The sequence below is a fragment of the Guyanagaster necrorhizus genome, assembly GCF_019112545.1.
Source record: "Guyanagaster necrorhizus MCA 3950 unplaced genomic scaffold BT62scaffold_1, whole genome shotgun sequence".
Lineage (NCBI taxonomy): Eukaryota > Fungi > Basidiomycota > Agaricomycetes > Agaricales > Physalacriaceae > Guyanagaster > Guyanagaster necrorhizus.
The window spans coordinates 1322585-1338339 of NW_025064880.1; the positions used below are offsets into that span (position 1 = coordinate 1322585).

Genomic DNA, 15755 nt, shown 5'->3' on the forward strand with positions numbered 1-15755 from the left:
GGTATAACGGAAAAGCGTCTGAGTCTGCTCCCAGAGATGTCTTCCTCGACGAATGAGGGTATACAACATTTGAGAGAGATTCGGGCAATGATTGAACGAAAGGTTCCTAGTGTAATGAGAACACAGGGTTCTGCTGCTTCGGCTGGCAGTTCTGCGTCCAATGCTGGTCAGGCTTGAGACATGTCGCTCTTTTTCTTACGTTTTCTTGAATTTTATTTGCACTTCGGCTGTATTCACGAATATCATTACGCTTTGAAATTGCTTGTTTCCTAATATAGAAACTGTGTAAACTGACGGGGCACTGCGGTTGTCCCCCTCTTTACTCGTTCCATATCTGTTGAACAGGACGTTCTTATTCTCTAGTTCCCTTCGTCCGTTATGCTCGACCACTGCTCTATCTCGCACAGAGGTTTTTGGTTCTCTCTCATATCTTGTCCCTACTGACTTTGCACAGGCGGGATTGTATTGTGGTCAAAGTCCTTCACGCCGGAAGCGTCTCACCTGGCATCGTCCTCAGCGTCCCCCGTCAATTCCCTCATTCGTGAAGCTCTCATCGAAGGTCGCACCACTGATGAAAAGTACGAAAAAGATGGATATGCGGTCAAGTGGACCTTTGTGAACGACCTGGAGCTGATTTTCGTTGTCGCATACCAGCGCATCCTCCAACTGACATACGTTGATGAACTTCTGGTTGCCCTCAAGACTCTCTTCCTGAAAATGTTCGAACCGTTTTTGGCGACATTTGTAACGTCTCTTCACAAGGTCAATGCTAAGACGACGTCAACGAAAGAGGGTTCAATGACCTGGAATTTTTCAAAAGTATTTGAACGATGGGACCAGGTATTCGACAAGCTGTTGAGGGAACTTGAAGACAAAGTGCGTCACTTTACTTTTGGATGATCATTGACCCGATTATGATATACAGGATCGAAAATCAAGGAGCCGCGCCCCCGTCCGACCTGTCGTCTCAGTAGAACCAAGCCCACCCTCGGATGATCCGAGCACAGGTTAATACAGCCTATATCTTCGTCAAACCGTTATCTGACATTGTCAACCAGTCCCTTCTCAGCCGACAGATAACCCACAAGATGAGCAGCAGATTGCTCGCAATGTTCAGGCTCTGAGGAACCGATTACGGGGCCGTGGGGCCAGGCGTGGCGGGCGAGGTGGGGGCAGAGTTGCGCAATCAAGCTTATCGACCTCCGAGTACATCTTTTTCTAACTTTTGTCCGTGATTCACCTGACGTTCTTGACCTAGTTCTGAGGCTCCTAGCAAGCGACACACCAAAGCGAAGACAGGTCGCAAGTGGGGAGATGAAGAGATCACCGAACAGGACATGAATACCTTTGATTACAGTGTAGACAAGCCTGTCGACGGAGATGTCAGAAAGCCTGATCTGGCGGCGCTCGTCGATAAAACCTCTCTAGGTCATGTCCGAGCAGATGGGATGTATGAGGTCAAGGACTGGGAATTCGACGTCACCGATGATATATTCAAGCCTGCCGAAAACAAGAAAATGAATGCTACATCTGGATCACTGGGTGCTTTGGGTTCATTGTTCGCACGGCTGACGGGTTCGAAGGTGTTGACTGAGGCAGATCTCAAACCTGTCCTCGATGGAATGAAACAGCATCTGATGAAAAAGAATGTTGCCAAGGAAATTGCGGATAAGGTCTGTGAGGGTGTTGGAGAGAGCTTGGTAGGCAAGAGGGTTGGTGGTTTCCAAAGTAAGTCAACGACAATTCTTACCCCGTTGCGCTTACCCAGCGTATCACTAGCAACGAATGCGGCTGTTCGCCTTGCGCTTTCAACGTCTTTAACACGTATCTTAACACCTAAAACATCTACCGACCTCCTTCTTTCTATTCGTAACAAGGTTACCGCTCCCGTCCCATCTAATCACCAGCGCGCACCATACTCGATTACTTTCGTCGGCGTCAATGGTGTCGGTAAAAGCACGAACCTATCCAAAGTTTGTTTTTGGCTGATTCAAAATGGACTGCGGGTCTTGATTGCCGCCTGTGATACCTTCAGGTGTGTATATTTGCTGTGTGCTGCTGTGTCGTAGTCTGATTTATTGATCACAGGAGTGGCGCAGTGGAACAACTAAGGGTACACGTTCGTAACCTCAGCATGCTAGGTGTAGACGGCGCCACGAATAGCAAGGCCAGAGTGGAGCTTTTTGAGCGTGGATATGGTAAGGACGCCGCAGGAATAGCACGGGAAGCTATTACATACGGTGTGGAGAATTCTCCCAACGTGTTTACATGCAGCTGACTGTAACCCAGCTAAGGATAGCGACTTCGATGTTGTTTTGATCGACACTGCAGGTAGAATGCAGGATAATGAGGTATGTTAGTTCGTGATTCATGAAGAACAATGATAGCTGATCATTGTCGCTCATCAGCCTCTCATGCGTGCTCTAGCCAAGGTATAGGCATAATTCCAGCTGTGACGAAAGTGGTGTCTGACCCACCGTCTAGCTTGTTGCGGTCAACAACCCAGACAAAATCATCTTTGTTGGTGAAGCGCTTGTGGGCAACGAGGCAGTGGACCAGCTAACGAAGTTTGATCGAGCTCTGAAAGATTTCTCGTCTGCATCTGGTGGAGCGGGAAAGGGTAGAGGTATTGATGGCATGCTTGTCACCAAGTGGGACACGGTGGATGATAAGGTGATTTATTCACTCTCTGGGCTGTAACCCTGCACTGAAACATGATTTGCAGGTCGGTGCAGCGCTGTCGATGACATACGTTACCGGGCAACCTATTATTTTCGTTGGATGTGGACAGGTCGGTTTTATCTGGACTTTCGCTGAAAATTGCTCATTTATGACAACGCAGACGTATACTGATCTAAAGCAGCTTAGAGTTGGCAACGTCGTACAGGCCATTCTTAGTGATTAATGTAGTAATTATGTCGATACAGATCTCGTAATTTCTCCATCACTGATGCAACTTTGGATTCTTTCGCATCGGAATCATGACCTTGATGAATGGATGAAACGTGAAACTAGGTCCAATAAAAATACACTGAATGCAGGCAGCTAGTATATGGATACAAAGCACGGGAAGACGTGAAGAAATCTATCACGATCTCGTGCGGTACAAACGATCTCAGATGGAGAACCGTCAAAGAGCATGTACCGAAGTATCTATGTGCGTGGCAACCTTTTCCAAAGTGGGAGGCCTATTTTCGCGCAGCGATAAAGAGCGTAGCAAACTTCTGCCGCCTGTGATATGAGCATCACCATTTGCGCTCAGGAGCATATCGAATACAGCACGGGTGCCCGTGGGAGGACCCATAACGGTATTCAAGCGTTGGAAGGGTGAGTTGGGGTGCAGGAATTCGGCGGATGGAGCTGTGTGTTTCATGCGCCAATAGCGTCGGAAGAAAATGAAGAATATAAGTGCTGCAATAGAGAGAATGACGACGCCGCCAATGACGCCGCCAATGACGGCGTCCGTGTTGACGTGGGTCTTCGTCGAATTGATTGTACTTTCTCCCGCCTGTATTGCACTGCCGTTTAAGGAAGACGAAGAAGATGCAGAATGTGAGGGTATATTGCTTGTGAATGGTCCAGACTTGGTCACGCCGCTGCTTATTGCACTCATGGCGGTGGAAGAAGTCGTTTCCTGGCCTGTGGAACTTGAAGTGAGGGCATTTTTGGAGGTTCCTACACTATCACTTGAATTTGTCGAAACTGGCGTAGTTTGTGAACACCCATTACCTTTCGGAAAGTGAGAATTTACGAGAGTGTGTTTAAGACACCTTACCGGAGGTGCAGTCTCCTTGATACGTACTACTTCTGTGGTGACCAGTTTGGTCGTCTCTATTACTACCATACGAGAGGCGATCGACGTTTGTGTTGTTGCTATCGCGCGGCGATCTTAACGAACTCTGGGGACTAACGTATGAGTACCAACGACATGAACATAACGAATGGAGTACCCCAGAATGCATGATATAGCCAGAAGGCCTGTCCCGTGCACTTTCAAATGTGGCTGGGGTCATGAAATATTGAAGGAGAGTGTGAGGTTCTGTAAAAGTTGGTTTTATATACTTGTACTAAAAAAAAGACTCAGCGATGCGAACTGAATGCCTTTGAATCAAAGAAAGAGGAGTAGATTCTACATATTTTACCGTCAACTAGGCAACAGGGCGGTGCGACGGTTGCGCGTCCTCATCAAAAGTTTGAAGTTATGATCGAGATCATGATGCCCATCAGGTACCACTGCACGTGACACATGCAAGCCTTGCGTCGACTCTCCATCATCGCCCAGTCGCCCTTCATGAAGATCGTTCCCGTCCCTGTCCGTCAAGACAACTACAGCTACCTCCTCATTGATGAGCCTTCGAAAACCGCTGCGGCCATCGACCCATACGATGTCCGCAAGGTGGTGTCTGCAGCGGAGACTCTAGGTGCCAGAAGATACCATAGCGCACTACGCTGACAGCTCACATCGACACCAGGCGTGAAGATCGTCGCAGGAATCACGACACATCACCATTTTGATCACAGTGGAGGCAATGAGGTGCGCTGTGCTCACCATCTGTTGAGATTGTATCGCTTATTAATGCGTTCAGACCTTTGTATGTCGTACTGCTATTCACTTCTTCTGATATGTATCGAGCCTATCCCAGGCTGCGACCTTTCCAGATGCTCCAATATATGGTGGTAGTGAGAAGGTTCCCGCTCTGACGAAACTCGTCAAGGACAACGATGAATTCACGCTGAAAGATATTCATGTCAAGTAGGTTTCAATTACTTCAGTATCCTTCCTTTGCCTAACAAAAACCAGATGCCTTGCTACCCCATGCCACACTCAAGACTCTATTTGCTACTATGTAACCGATACGGTTAACAAACTGCACCCTGGAGGTGTTTTCACGGGAGACACGCTTTTCATTGGAGGCTGTGGTCGCTTTTTTGAAGGGACTGCATCCGAGATGATAGCAGCTCTCTCATACCTTGGCAAGCTTCCTGACAGCACGCTGGTTCTCAACGGTCATGAATATACCAGTGGAAATGTCGCCTTTGCCAAGTCCGTTGAGCCTGAGAATCCGGCAATTGACCGGCTTTCCGATCTCGTAAAGCAGAACAAGATAACGACTGGACTGACAACCATAGGAGATGAAAAAGAATGGAATGTATTTATGCGTCTGGGAAGCACTACTATTCAGTAGGTCTTCCCTTACTTCCCACTTGATTATTTCTCAACGGAAGCTTTTAGACACGCAACATCAGAAACTTCTGAGAGTGCAGTTATGGCCAAACTTAGGGAAATGAAGAACAACTTCCGAGGGTGAAGTGTATACTGGGGTCACTACAAAGTAGCCCATCACGACTGTAACATAATGATTCAGCATTTTTGAAATGAGGCAACCTGTATTATCCAAAATGACGAGACAAGCAATCGTGAGAATAGGTAGTTCAGGACACGAGACATTTGAGCAACGAAAAATAATAGGGTCCCGAATGATGGATTGTAACGCTGAATGCCCATTAGCCCAGTCCGACAGCTTTCGTGACTGCGGCGCGAGCATAGGGGATGTACGACAGCGTATACCATGTATAGGCTAGATATTCGATGATAACGAATACTGTAAACACATATTAGCTAGAGTAGAGGCTCTGTGAAAGCAAACCGGACATACTTAGGCAAAGAATCTGACGTGAGCAATTGGTCATCAGCAATCAACATCTACCAAGAATTGGCCGTCCACATACATCGTTATCAAGCACAAATGCAGCGATAAATACCAATACGATGGATCCCAAGAACACGAATGTTGCAACAACACGAACAGGCTTGAACATCTGCGCAAGGGGTCAATGTTGCTGATAAATCGAGTACGAAGAGGAACGTACAAGCTTGAGTTGCTTGAAGAACTACAGGATTCAGAGCGTTAGAATCAAATGTAGAGAAGCAATCCGACACCACGCACCCCAATCAAGAACCCCGTGCCGACGAGAGACACAATCGTTCCCATAACATAGAGCACTGCACAATATATCATGGGAACCAGAATAGGCCCATTAGCGGCAAGACGCACCCGCAAATATACCCAGTTGCCCGATGAACAGCAATATCGACCCCAGTAGACTGAGAACGAAGCCAACCACCAAGCTGAATTATGTCGAGGCTCAGAACGGGCGGCAAGTACAGGCAAAACGGACCCACCATCCTATGAAACCATATAACCTTGTGGTCCTCGAAAGCCCGAGAAACTTGAACGCTGAGTCTCCTTCAAAAAACTGTGTCTCAGGTAGGGTGCTTGTGGCAGTTTCGAGGTTGAGCCATCCTTTAGCCATTGTTGGATTCGAGATTCGATAAGTGCGAGAGACGCTAAAGGGCTCTTGAAAGAAGAAATGACAGGTATCTGTACCGTGCCAGCAGCGGATGTAGAGAGCAAGGCGCTGACCGTACCGTTGCTGATGGAGAATTCACTGGCAGGTCCGGCGCGGCTTGGACACACAAGGCAAAACAACGTGGAAACGAGACAACTGACTCGACGTGACAAAGTTACATTTCTTCAAAAGCTATGTATGTCATGGCAGAGGCATACAGATACAAAAAACACATGAATAACTCATACAAAATACATCTCGTTGAGCATGTTGGCATTGATACCGGTAAAGTGTTGACGATAAAAGTCAAGGTCGTGTTCCTCACCAGGATGAGCGGACTCTGCATCAAGCATGGGGATGTCAAAGTGGAACTTTGCACGGCGGCATACGAGCTGTATGGAGCGGTCGGTCAAGAGAGATCATAGAGCACAAACAACGTACATCGGCATCTGGCAAAACCTCAGAAAAACTAGCGCTGTAAAGTAAAAAGGACGACGTACAGTACACAGGCGCAGGAATCTTTACTGATCGAGTAGACCGAGAGTATACGTGACAGAGGGCATAACTGGGAACACAGTTAATCAGAAGCAAAAAATCGCAAAGGTCAATGACATACGTCAGTTGCGCAATGGCCGTCACCACATGACTCCTAACATAGGCGGTGTCAGAACATTTATAGCATGGTAAGAATCGACACACCTGTCCTGGAATAACTTCTTATAGATATCATCATGTAAAATGGTATAGTGTCCAGGAATGCTTGCTGTAAGGCGCTAGTGAGGAAGGGAAACAGTACACTAGTGGATTCAAAACTGACTTCCTTTGAGACCCGCTTGCGACTGAAGATAAAAGTCATCGTAGACAGGATGCTTCAGGTCTGGCCCAGTATTACTTATCACAGCTCTAGATAGTTAAAAGGGCAGACGCACCATTGTCGACGAAAAATCCTGCATGGCAGTTGGCAGATTTGTCACCTTGACCAGAGTTGGGGAAGAAGCGGAAATGGTGCCTCTTTGTGACGACCAGGAAAGTAAGGTTCGGACGTTGATTCACACCTTTGCTTTGGTAGAACTTTCGAACAGCGGCTAAAGTTGTTGAAATAAACCTTCAAATCTCGCAACACGAAGAAATCGCACTGTCAAGAGATTTGCCCATTTCTTCCCTGCGGACAATCTCAAATTCCCCCTCGGAGACGCCATCTCGATAAAATATGAGACGCTGAGGTGCCTGTCCTTTATTCCTCATATAGAACGCTTCGAGACAGGACTGCATGAAAAAAGCAAGTGAGTTTTCTAAACCAAAAAAGTCCAAAGGCTCACGTACAATGACCATAGGCTCCAAATGCTCTATGATTTCCTGTCTGGACCTTTGTATTTCCATCCTCGCAGTGTATTGAGCTCCGTATGGGTCTATCGATGCCACAACAGAAGCGATTGATGGAGCCATACTGCCAGGCGCTGCATGACTGACATCCGCACCTGCACTCATGTCACTTAATGTAATATTAATACGGATCCAACCACATACCGATGATCATAGTAGGGGCGCTAGCGAAAAATTGCATTGCAGGATCTTGAGGAACAAACCCACGGCCTGCCAGTTTCGTATTGACTCTGATGTATTGATTAGCATGAGCCATTCTTTGAGGATGACGAGAGCTTTACTTCAGGATCAAGTTGTTATGGTACTGGTTGAATTTCTTTGTATCATACCCTTCTCGGAATTTTCGTGACCAACGCTGTTCAACACTGCTTAGTTCACTGAAGATAATTCAAACAATTGACTTACCACACACTGGGTAGGAATGCCATGAATGACATCACCCGCGCGCTTGACCGCAACGTATAGATCCGCAGCATTTTCCGGCAGAACGCAAACAAGTAGTTGCGCCTTGATGGGGAAACCAACGCGATATAGAATCTAATAGAAATCAGTCACCTCCAACTCGAGGCCAGAATGTTACGGTCAACCTACCGATGGAATGCTCTCTTGTGCATTCGCATCATGGTGCACATGCGGCATTGAAACAACTACAGCGGGGGTGTATTTGAGATGAGCGCAGATGAGGTGAGACAATACTCACACATTCCTATAAAGTCAAATCAAGCACGTACTACAAGTAACAACAAAACACATACCTATAACTTTCATAGCATCGGCCAAGTCCATAGAGAATTTTTGTATCACTGGTTGATCACCACCTGTAAAATTGATAACAGCCCAAGAATTCAGCTGGGCCGGCGTGTGAAGTGGCTTCTTCATTATATCCCATGTCCCATCCTAGAGCCTCAATGTCCAGAAATCAAGATGACACCAGATGCCGTGTTTGTCACTTACATGCCGATCATTGATCACCCTCACCCCATTCTGACCTTTGCCATATGCTAGCTGTGGCCTGGGAAGAGCCTTCCCAGTAACTTGGAGAGGCTCTGGATTGATGTTTATACCTGCTCCAGCCAAAAACTCGGACTGCGTGTGGCCTAGATGTCTCCAGCCTTGCCGTATCATTCGGAGCCGGGCCGCAGGGTTTGCAGGAACCACTTTCAGCACTTCTCTAATGGCCTCCGGAGAAAGTCGATTCTAAGAAGGTTATAAGTAGTATTCAATGAACAATGAGCAAGAGGATATCCTAACATCATATAATTGTTGCGTGGCATTACAACGGCTAATCGGTATAATCGTCTGTTGTCCAAATTGAACACCCAAGGATCCCGGTCGTATATTGAGGTTATAAGCAGATCTGAAGTGTTCCTAGGCAGATACTCAATGAAGGAGAAAAATGAATCAACTGACGGCCGTACCGATACTGTGATTGGGCTCCCATCTTTGTCGAAAGTGATGGCACCAGCATTTTTCACCAGACCTTTGATCCGTTTTGGCCTGGAAGTCGGGCGGTGCAACAATATCACCTTCATACCACGAAGAAAATGCCGCAGTCTTGAAAATTGAGTTTCGTTCAAGTTTTCTAATTGGCGGATTTCGCGCAAACCGAGAAATTCAGCTGATAGGACATCTAAACGTCGTTCAGGAACACTTGTGCATCCTCATTAGAAGGTAGACTTTCTGATGGGGGAGTGAACTTACACGGCAGCAACAGTGACATCAACGTTAAGGACGACATGGTCCTTAACCAGTCTAACGCTCCTACATGGTCACCACCTGGTAAATACTAGAGGCTGGGTCCGCAGTGAATAGGAACACACTGAAAATAGCCACGCCAAAGTTCCAAAGGCGCTATAGACTGCGGTGTCTCTATGGAGAAGGTGTTCAGCACCACACTACTACGGCCATCAGTAAATGTGGATACCTCTCTCCTCCTGGATGTAGAAGCTTGCAGCTTTATTGAGTGCCATTCCAGACCTGAAATGCGCTAGTTGAGCAGACATCTTATTACATGAGAGATTCAACGTACCCCCTCGGATATGCCTGAACAGACATGTTTAGCATGTTTAGCGCAGGCGCGGTGGCGACCATTGACTGGGTATTGCCTCGATTAAGGTTTTTCAAGATTCTACGAAGAATTTCGTTACTCTCCAGCTCGGGTAGAACAAATGGAACGTACCCAATATTGACTCTTCCGGACAAAGTCAGAACAACCGAAACATAACGAGGTTTCGGGGAGTCGACATCCCACATGACATCCACCTAAATATTATACAGTTATATTGACCTTGGGTATGCTAAGAGAAGATCAGAACCTTCATGCCAGAACCTGGTATGTCGTACTTCTTCCATGAAAAGAGATTCTTTTTGCCGTCGAAAACTAATGTAATGATTGAGTACATGACGAAGATCGCTAAGCAAAAAAGAACCCACCTCCAAGCTTTGAGAAGATTTTCGGGACAACTGAGGTCTGGAGGCGCATCATGACCTCGTTGGCTTTCGCAGCGCCGAGTTTAAACTCTCGCCCAGTCCGGCTTTCCCACTGCGGTGTGATTACTTAAAAGTTGAGTGAGTTAAGAAAGAGAACATAAAGGGAAACCACAAACCGACTATGGCGAGATCAGATATCCGCGATGATAAGCCCTTGAAAGAGAACCACGGGCGACTTACCATCGTATTGGTACACTGTAGACCTTTCCGGCCACTGAAGCTTGAAAACATTGGCAGTCACATTGACAGGCGTAGCTTTGTTTATGTGCGGGATGAGAGACATGGTGGGCGAGTGGCAGGAGACGGGAATGGGAATAGGAACCGGGGCATCAAAGGCGCGATCTTAATTGTGGAATTTGGTGACATGTGACACGTGTTTAAGGTCACGTGCCATAGGGTCCAGTTACTGCATAGAACGACGGATTGACGGATGACCAACGAGATTCGGGAAGGAGACCGAAACCCAAGTGAAAAGATTCGCGAATTTCAGTGATTATCGTTTATTTCGTTACGAAATGCCTGTGTTGTTCACGACTATCGACCTTCAAGAGAACGAGCTGTGGGAACGAAGGAATGCACTAATAATACACTAGACGCGAGAAGCAATTTGCCATTGATATCCCAGAACCCGATGAAGAACGGAAGAATGGACGTTTCAAGAAAGCTTCCCTCCTGTCCTGAACCTGCGGGGGGATTATAACTGCAACCTGATGAGTGTGAGTGATGGTCTAAGAACACGAGAAGACGCGAACATGAATTGTAAGAGGTGTCATGGAGTCACCAGTAAGGAATGGCGCAACAAATCTACTTCAATTACCTGAACGAATCATTGAAACTAGAAACGTAACGGTAAACGTAAGAGGTTAGAGCGCCGCTTTAGCTTGATGCGTACAATTTGGCCTAATGAAACTCAGGGCTGAACGAAATTCCACGAATTCTGTAAGGCAACACCTGAAGGCACGCACGGAGGGCTCTGGCAAGCCCCGAACCTTGTCCACCTACGTGCAGAAAATGGATGCACTAGCTCCAAACGGGACTCTTTCGGGAACTTTTAACCCTATGTCCTCCCTGCCGTAATTTTCTTCGGGATATCGTATTCCTCACCCGGTGCGGCGTCGATATGGTCCCTCTGTACCAGAACCCGAGATAAACTGTCCTAGGCTTCCATCCAGCTGCAGTCGTAGCGTCAAAGGGAAGAACGGCGAGTCTATCGAACGGTATCCGAGGACGCCTCCCGACAACTATAGGCGCCATCACCTCAATGCGACCAAAACGGCCACTAAAAGTAACAGAGTACAGGACCATCAGTACGCCATTGCATGGGGCATTGGGCGTTCCTCCGCTGAGGGAGGAAAATGCCGCTCGGATTCAAGACTAGGTACGAGAGACGCGCCAGGCTAGTAATTGCTCTGATGAAGCGTCCCATCATCAATCTCCCTATCCACCTCCTACAAGTACGCACCCTGAACCTCTACGTTTTCCTGCCCCTCTGGCAATGTGCATTCCAGCCGAGTCGTGCTCTGATTCACGCCCTTTGATTGTGCTGGAAGCATTGAAGAAACCAGGTCTTATAACTCTTCATGGTCATTGCTTCCTCACCCTGGAAAAACCCAATCTGCACGTGGACCTCCACCAGAAGAGTGAGTTGTAACATCATTAGGCAGAAGTCCTAACTAATCCGTCTAGCTTGAACACGTAGGTCAATTCGTCACCGACTAGCATTGGAATATACTAAGCAAATAGTCAAACAATGACGAGCAGAGTTGGAACTTCAGGTAGCAAAGGTTCAACTTATCCAGTGCCCAAACAAGGAGGGGTGCCCGAGAAACTTCGAAAAAGGCGGAACGAGGCAAGTTTAGGATTGATTACGGGAGGAACAAGTGGGTCCTGTATGTATGAATGACAGTGATACAGCCATGGCCGCATCAATGATTATTTGTTGTTATCACGTTATTTCTTTCTTGAAACACGCAAAAACCCAAGATTCACGATCCAAGTGGTTTTAGCTTCTGCACTTTCTCGATTGAGACGAGGAGTTGCACGAAATCAAACACAGATGGTCGCAGCGCCGTACTCTTATTTCACCACGGTAACGTTTGTAATTATATACAATTTCGTTGTTTGCGGCCGCGGTGTGCGGATGAGGTTCAACGCAGCTGACAACCCAGTGTTCTTCTGTTGGTTTCTGCTACATCCTCATTATCGCCCTTGATTCTCTTGTTTGGCCTCTCTTCGTCTTCACGTAGACGGGCGTGAGATATTGCAATGCTCTCCGCCACGATCTGCTCTGCTGTCTGGTCCTATCGGCCTCTGTCAATTCGTAGAATCCTCGTCTTTCTCTTGCCAACTCTTCTTTCTCTTGCCATCTGAGCCTTTCCCATAACTCTGCCGTAGGGATGACGATAGTAAAGGGATTTGTCTCCTTTTCCACGCGGAAGAGAAATCCGGGCCATGCTGAATCTTTTTGATCTAGGCGTACGAATTCAGTTGTTACTTGAGCAGGTGAAGAAAAGCCAATCCCAACCACCCATTGCTTAACGAGCATGCAAACAGTGTATCGCCTACGCATTTTATCAGCTCCTACTCCTATCTTTTGATAGTCGCCATATAACCTAAACTGGTCGTGCTCGAGGTCATTGGATTCGGAACTGAAATGCGCAGGAGACCAGAGACCATTCTTTTTGCAACCGTAGATTACATGTGGAGAGAATTGTTGAGACGCGTATTCCAAGTTCATAATCCTCCGATTCTCCACCTTGTTCTTCTTCAATGACGACTATTGGCCAAAAATAAGGGGTTCTTTTACGACGCCGTTTGTCATAAGCCCGGTGGTAAGGTTACCTTCTTGCTATCGTCTAGAAGGGAAAGAGTGACTGCGCCATAGTACACGTTCAGCCCCTGACTCGGACCCCATAAGTATTCCGAACGCATGAGCACCCCGAAAATGACAGGTCCAGCGAATCTGAGGGGGTCAACCTTGGTGACAACCACATCGTCATTGAGCAGTTCAAGGCTAAAAACAAATGACTGTCAATCCTCTCACAACAAAGTACTCATAACTGCTGACCGTGCTGGAGTAATAAATTTACTTAAAAGAGTTGTAACGGTCTTCGTCCTCTTGAAGCCAAGATTTGGAAACACTGTCAAGGCTTCGCCGATTTGTAAAGTCTATTGACTTGAACCGCTCTTGAAGGTGCTGAGGGGCGCTCTGAAATTGAAGCAGTCGAGTCCAAACAGGCCCTCCCGGTTCACGTCGCTCTCGCTGTGAAATATGCCGTTGACGGATTTCGAGGCCAGTGTGAAAAAATGACGATCGTCTCTGATTGGCGCCGTGTCTGCCTCAACAACTCTTTCAGTAGAGACCTCAGTGGTCACTGAAGACGGAGCGCCTGCAATGGAACCCACATTTGAGGATTCAGGAAGGTTTTTTCGAACTCAACTGTAACGAGGTTTGTAGAGTTTAGAGTTTAGTACATATGGTCCCAAAAAGGAGCACCGGGGTTCTGTAGTAATAGTAGCATGAACTCGATCCCTTTTGCTATGGAAGTTATTGCTAGCCCTTTCGCGCTGTGATGTAATCCTTTCGAAGAATATGAAGGACGTTTGATCAAAGGTATGTTCCGATTTTGTTTCTTTTCATTCACCGCTTACTTCTAGTCTCGCAAAAGCACGGACACTGACATCCGTGTAAACAGCAAGTTCTCTAACGTCCCTTTTTTCATCAAGCTTTTTGCGCAGCAATGATGCGACATCAGTGCCGAGGGCAACCTATCCGACCCTATCGCACAGGTGGGGAAGGGAGATTGACTTGAGGCCTATCGTCTCAACGCGATCAAATTGGAACCATTGACGGAAAATACTTTGTAACGGCATGACCGAGTTGCACGAATCCAAAACTGGATATGTGATGCGCACCTGAGGCGTCCCATTATCTTCACCTCCCGTAAAATGCATCCAGAACCTCTATGCTAGGTTAGCCAAACCTGTTCTATTTTGTTGTTCCAGGGGCAGAGTCAGAGGAATCAGCCTTGCTCATAATTTTCCTCAACTGAAAGAGTAAGTTGGGCCGTTCTCCAACAAGCCCTAACTAAGCTGTCCTTAGGTCACTTCATTACTAAGTACTCAGTGACTGCGGACCAGAAAAAGGGGACTATACAGGGAAGGAGGCTTCTGAGTGAGGCGAGTGTGAACTCGATTACGAGAAGAGACGGCGCTGTATGGATGATGCCACATGAATGATTCTCCTATCGTTCTTCAAGATCTTCTCTCCTTCCTTACCACAAGAAAGAGATCAAACCTTGATGGTCGCAGCACCGTTCTTCTGTCGGCCCACCTTGGCTGTTCCAGGGCGACGATGTCAGAGTTTTGAGTGTTTGCATCCGAGGTGCGCGGTTGAGAAGAATAAGGAGGTCAGTCTTCTTCTGTTGTTTCTAGATTTGTTAGAAAGCATTCAGTGGCCCGTTGCCTACGGGTGCAAGAGTGCGGCAACCCTATCAATTGGCGGCTTGTACTTCATCTCTTTGATGACTTTCCGTTTGTTTGACCACAAACTAATTAAAGTGGAACGTATTCATCAGACTGCGTCCATTCAGTAAGTAGATCTCAAGTTACAAAGGATCGATCCTAGACTTCCTTTCATGGCATTTATCCGACGTCCCGCCCCCCTGCTCTCGGGCTTGTTTGTATCAGTGGCATCCTTCGGTTGTACCGGCTTATCTCTTCAGGTACTTACTCTTCTCCTAAAAGCGTGTAACAGCTCTAGAGTATTACTGTACTTACTCTGTACCTATGGCTAATTGAAAGGCTCCGCATGTCCCTTAGCGCGTGCCGCTGTCAGGATATGAAATAGACCATTATCTCCTGCCCCTTATGCCTGGTAAAGTCTCGTTCGTGAATTCGATGGCACGAAACTCGTCTGAGATGCCCCAAATGGTCTCAACAATGGAGGCAAGATAATGATGTGTGATGATGATGAAATCAGCGGGGGCTCCAAGCTATAGAATGTCACAGGAGAATTCGACCGACGATAGGACAAAAAAAGTCCTAACAGGCAGTAGTATCGATACCATCTTCGGAGGCAAAATGTTTTGCCCGATACAAGGCAGGCTGTGGACAGCTAATAACGTTCTGGAAGACGTATCAGAATGCAACGCGTAGCAGTCGTGAAACCCGGCGCCAGAATCTAGGGTGTACGCGTTTCAAAAATAAAGAGGACGTTGTCAACAGTATTTAATGACCGTCATACGCCGGGCATGGTATACGTAGGCGCTGTTTTGTTGTTTCATTGAACATGTACCGAAATGCGCAGTATGTTCCCAGCGACTGTCGCACCATTCAAGAAAGAATGGGCACTGGTACGGTATTGGCCAAGTCTACTTCCATATGCAAAGCGACAACCCCTACCCCTCGCGGCCAAGCGGCCTAAAATCCCTTCTCGCCCAGCCACTGTGCGATTTGGTTTTTGGAAACGAGGCCGTGCGCCCTGATGACCAGATGGCGATTGCGGGCTATGGTAACTTTTGCGGAAGGAT

The 15755-nt window shown here is 47.2% G+C and overlaps 6 protein-coding genes across 6 annotated transcripts; 2 read left to right on the plus strand and 4 right to left on the minus strand.

Moving 5' to 3' along the window:
• Positions 1 to 378: 378 nt before the first annotated feature.
• BT62DRAFT_878889 (P-loop containing nucleoside triphosphate hydrolase protein) lies at positions 379 to 2905 on the plus strand (the record flags this gene model as incomplete). Its single annotated transcript, XM_043182568.1, has 12 exons — positions 379 to 409; positions 455 to 876; positions 926 to 1007; positions 1059 to 1206; positions 1259 to 1728; positions 1780 to 2035; positions 2089 to 2240; positions 2290 to 2351; positions 2409 to 2432; positions 2485 to 2673; positions 2726 to 2791; positions 2843 to 2905. The coding sequence occupies 12 exons, from the start codon at positions 379 to 381 to the stop codon at positions 2903 to 2905; spliced, it is 1965 nt and encodes a 654-aa protein (XP_043046345.1).
• Positions 2906 to 3011: 106 nt separating this feature from the next.
• On the minus strand, positions 3012 to 4176 carry BT62DRAFT_30621 (uncharacterized protein). The gene is made up of 4 exons (XM_043180449.1): positions 4095 to 4176; positions 3951 to 4039; positions 3776 to 3899; positions 3012 to 3675 (listed from the first exon to the last, which is right to left on the minus strand). The coding sequence occupies exons 2-4, from the start codon at positions 4011 to 4013 to the stop codon at positions 3131 to 3133; spliced, it is 732 nt and encodes a 243-aa protein (XP_043046346.1). The 5' UTR covers positions 4014 to 4039; positions 4095 to 4176; the 3' UTR covers positions 3012 to 3130.
• A 107-nt stretch (positions 4177 to 4283) lies between these two features.
• BT62DRAFT_958924 (Metallo-hydrolase/oxidoreductase) lies at positions 4284 to 5397 on the plus strand. Its single transcript, XM_043188481.1, has 6 exons — positions 4284 to 4421; positions 4473 to 4534; positions 4587 to 4592; positions 4644 to 4753; positions 4802 to 5182; positions 5234 to 5397. The coding sequence occupies exons 1-6, from the start codon at positions 4292 to 4294 to the stop codon at positions 5307 to 5309; spliced, it is 765 nt and encodes a 254-aa protein (XP_043046347.1). The 5' UTR covers positions 4284 to 4291; the 3' UTR covers positions 5310 to 5397.
• Positions 5398 to 6446, minus strand: BT62DRAFT_30793 (SFT2-domain-containing protein). The gene is made up of 8 exons (XM_043180456.1): positions 6426 to 6446; positions 6185 to 6359; positions 6057 to 6130; positions 5949 to 6004; positions 5872 to 5892; positions 5731 to 5820; positions 5658 to 5670; positions 5398 to 5603 (listed from the first exon to the last, which is right to left on the minus strand). Exons 2-8 carry the CDS (start codon positions 6313 to 6315, stop codon positions 5506 to 5508), a joined length of 483 nt encoding a protein of 160 aa, XP_043046348.1. The 5' UTR covers positions 6316 to 6359; positions 6426 to 6446; the 3' UTR covers positions 5398 to 5505.
• Positions 6447 to 6516: 70 nt separating this feature from the next.
• On the minus strand, positions 6517 to 10550 carry BT62DRAFT_30890 (Piwi-domain-containing protein). Its single transcript, XM_043180459.1, has 26 exons — positions 10405 to 10550; positions 10168 to 10290; positions 10050 to 10114; positions 9914 to 9996; positions 9764 to 9862; positions 9659 to 9711; positions 9555 to 9603; positions 9436 to 9495; positions 9153 to 9384; positions 8986 to 9102; positions 8689 to 8931; positions 8490 to 8631; positions 8435 to 8440; positions 8326 to 8381; positions 8140 to 8271; positions 8016 to 8089; positions 7879 to 7964; positions 7675 to 7829; positions 7488 to 7617; positions 7281 to 7436; positions 7169 to 7228; positions 7051 to 7114; positions 6968 to 7000; positions 6852 to 6916; positions 6793 to 6800; positions 6517 to 6743 (listed from the first exon to the last, which is right to left on the minus strand). Exons 1-26 carry the CDS (start codon positions 10505 to 10507, stop codon positions 6594 to 6596), a joined length of 2544 nt encoding a protein of 847 aa, XP_043046349.1. The 5' UTR covers positions 10508 to 10550; the 3' UTR covers positions 6517 to 6593.
• Positions 10551 to 12412: 1862 nt separating this feature from the next.
• BT62DRAFT_1070566 (uncharacterized protein) lies at positions 12413 to 14412 on the minus strand (the record flags this gene model as incomplete). Its single annotated transcript, XM_043178677.1, has 5 exons — positions 14053 to 14412; positions 13876 to 13992; positions 13314 to 13543; positions 13066 to 13237; positions 12413 to 13000 (listed from the first exon to the last, which is right to left on the minus strand). The coding sequence occupies exons 1-5, from the start codon at positions 14176 to 14178 to the stop codon at positions 12413 to 12415; spliced, it is 1233 nt and encodes a 410-aa protein (XP_043046350.1). The 5' UTR covers positions 14179 to 14412.
• Between the last annotated feature and the right edge of the window lie 1343 nt (positions 14413 to 15755).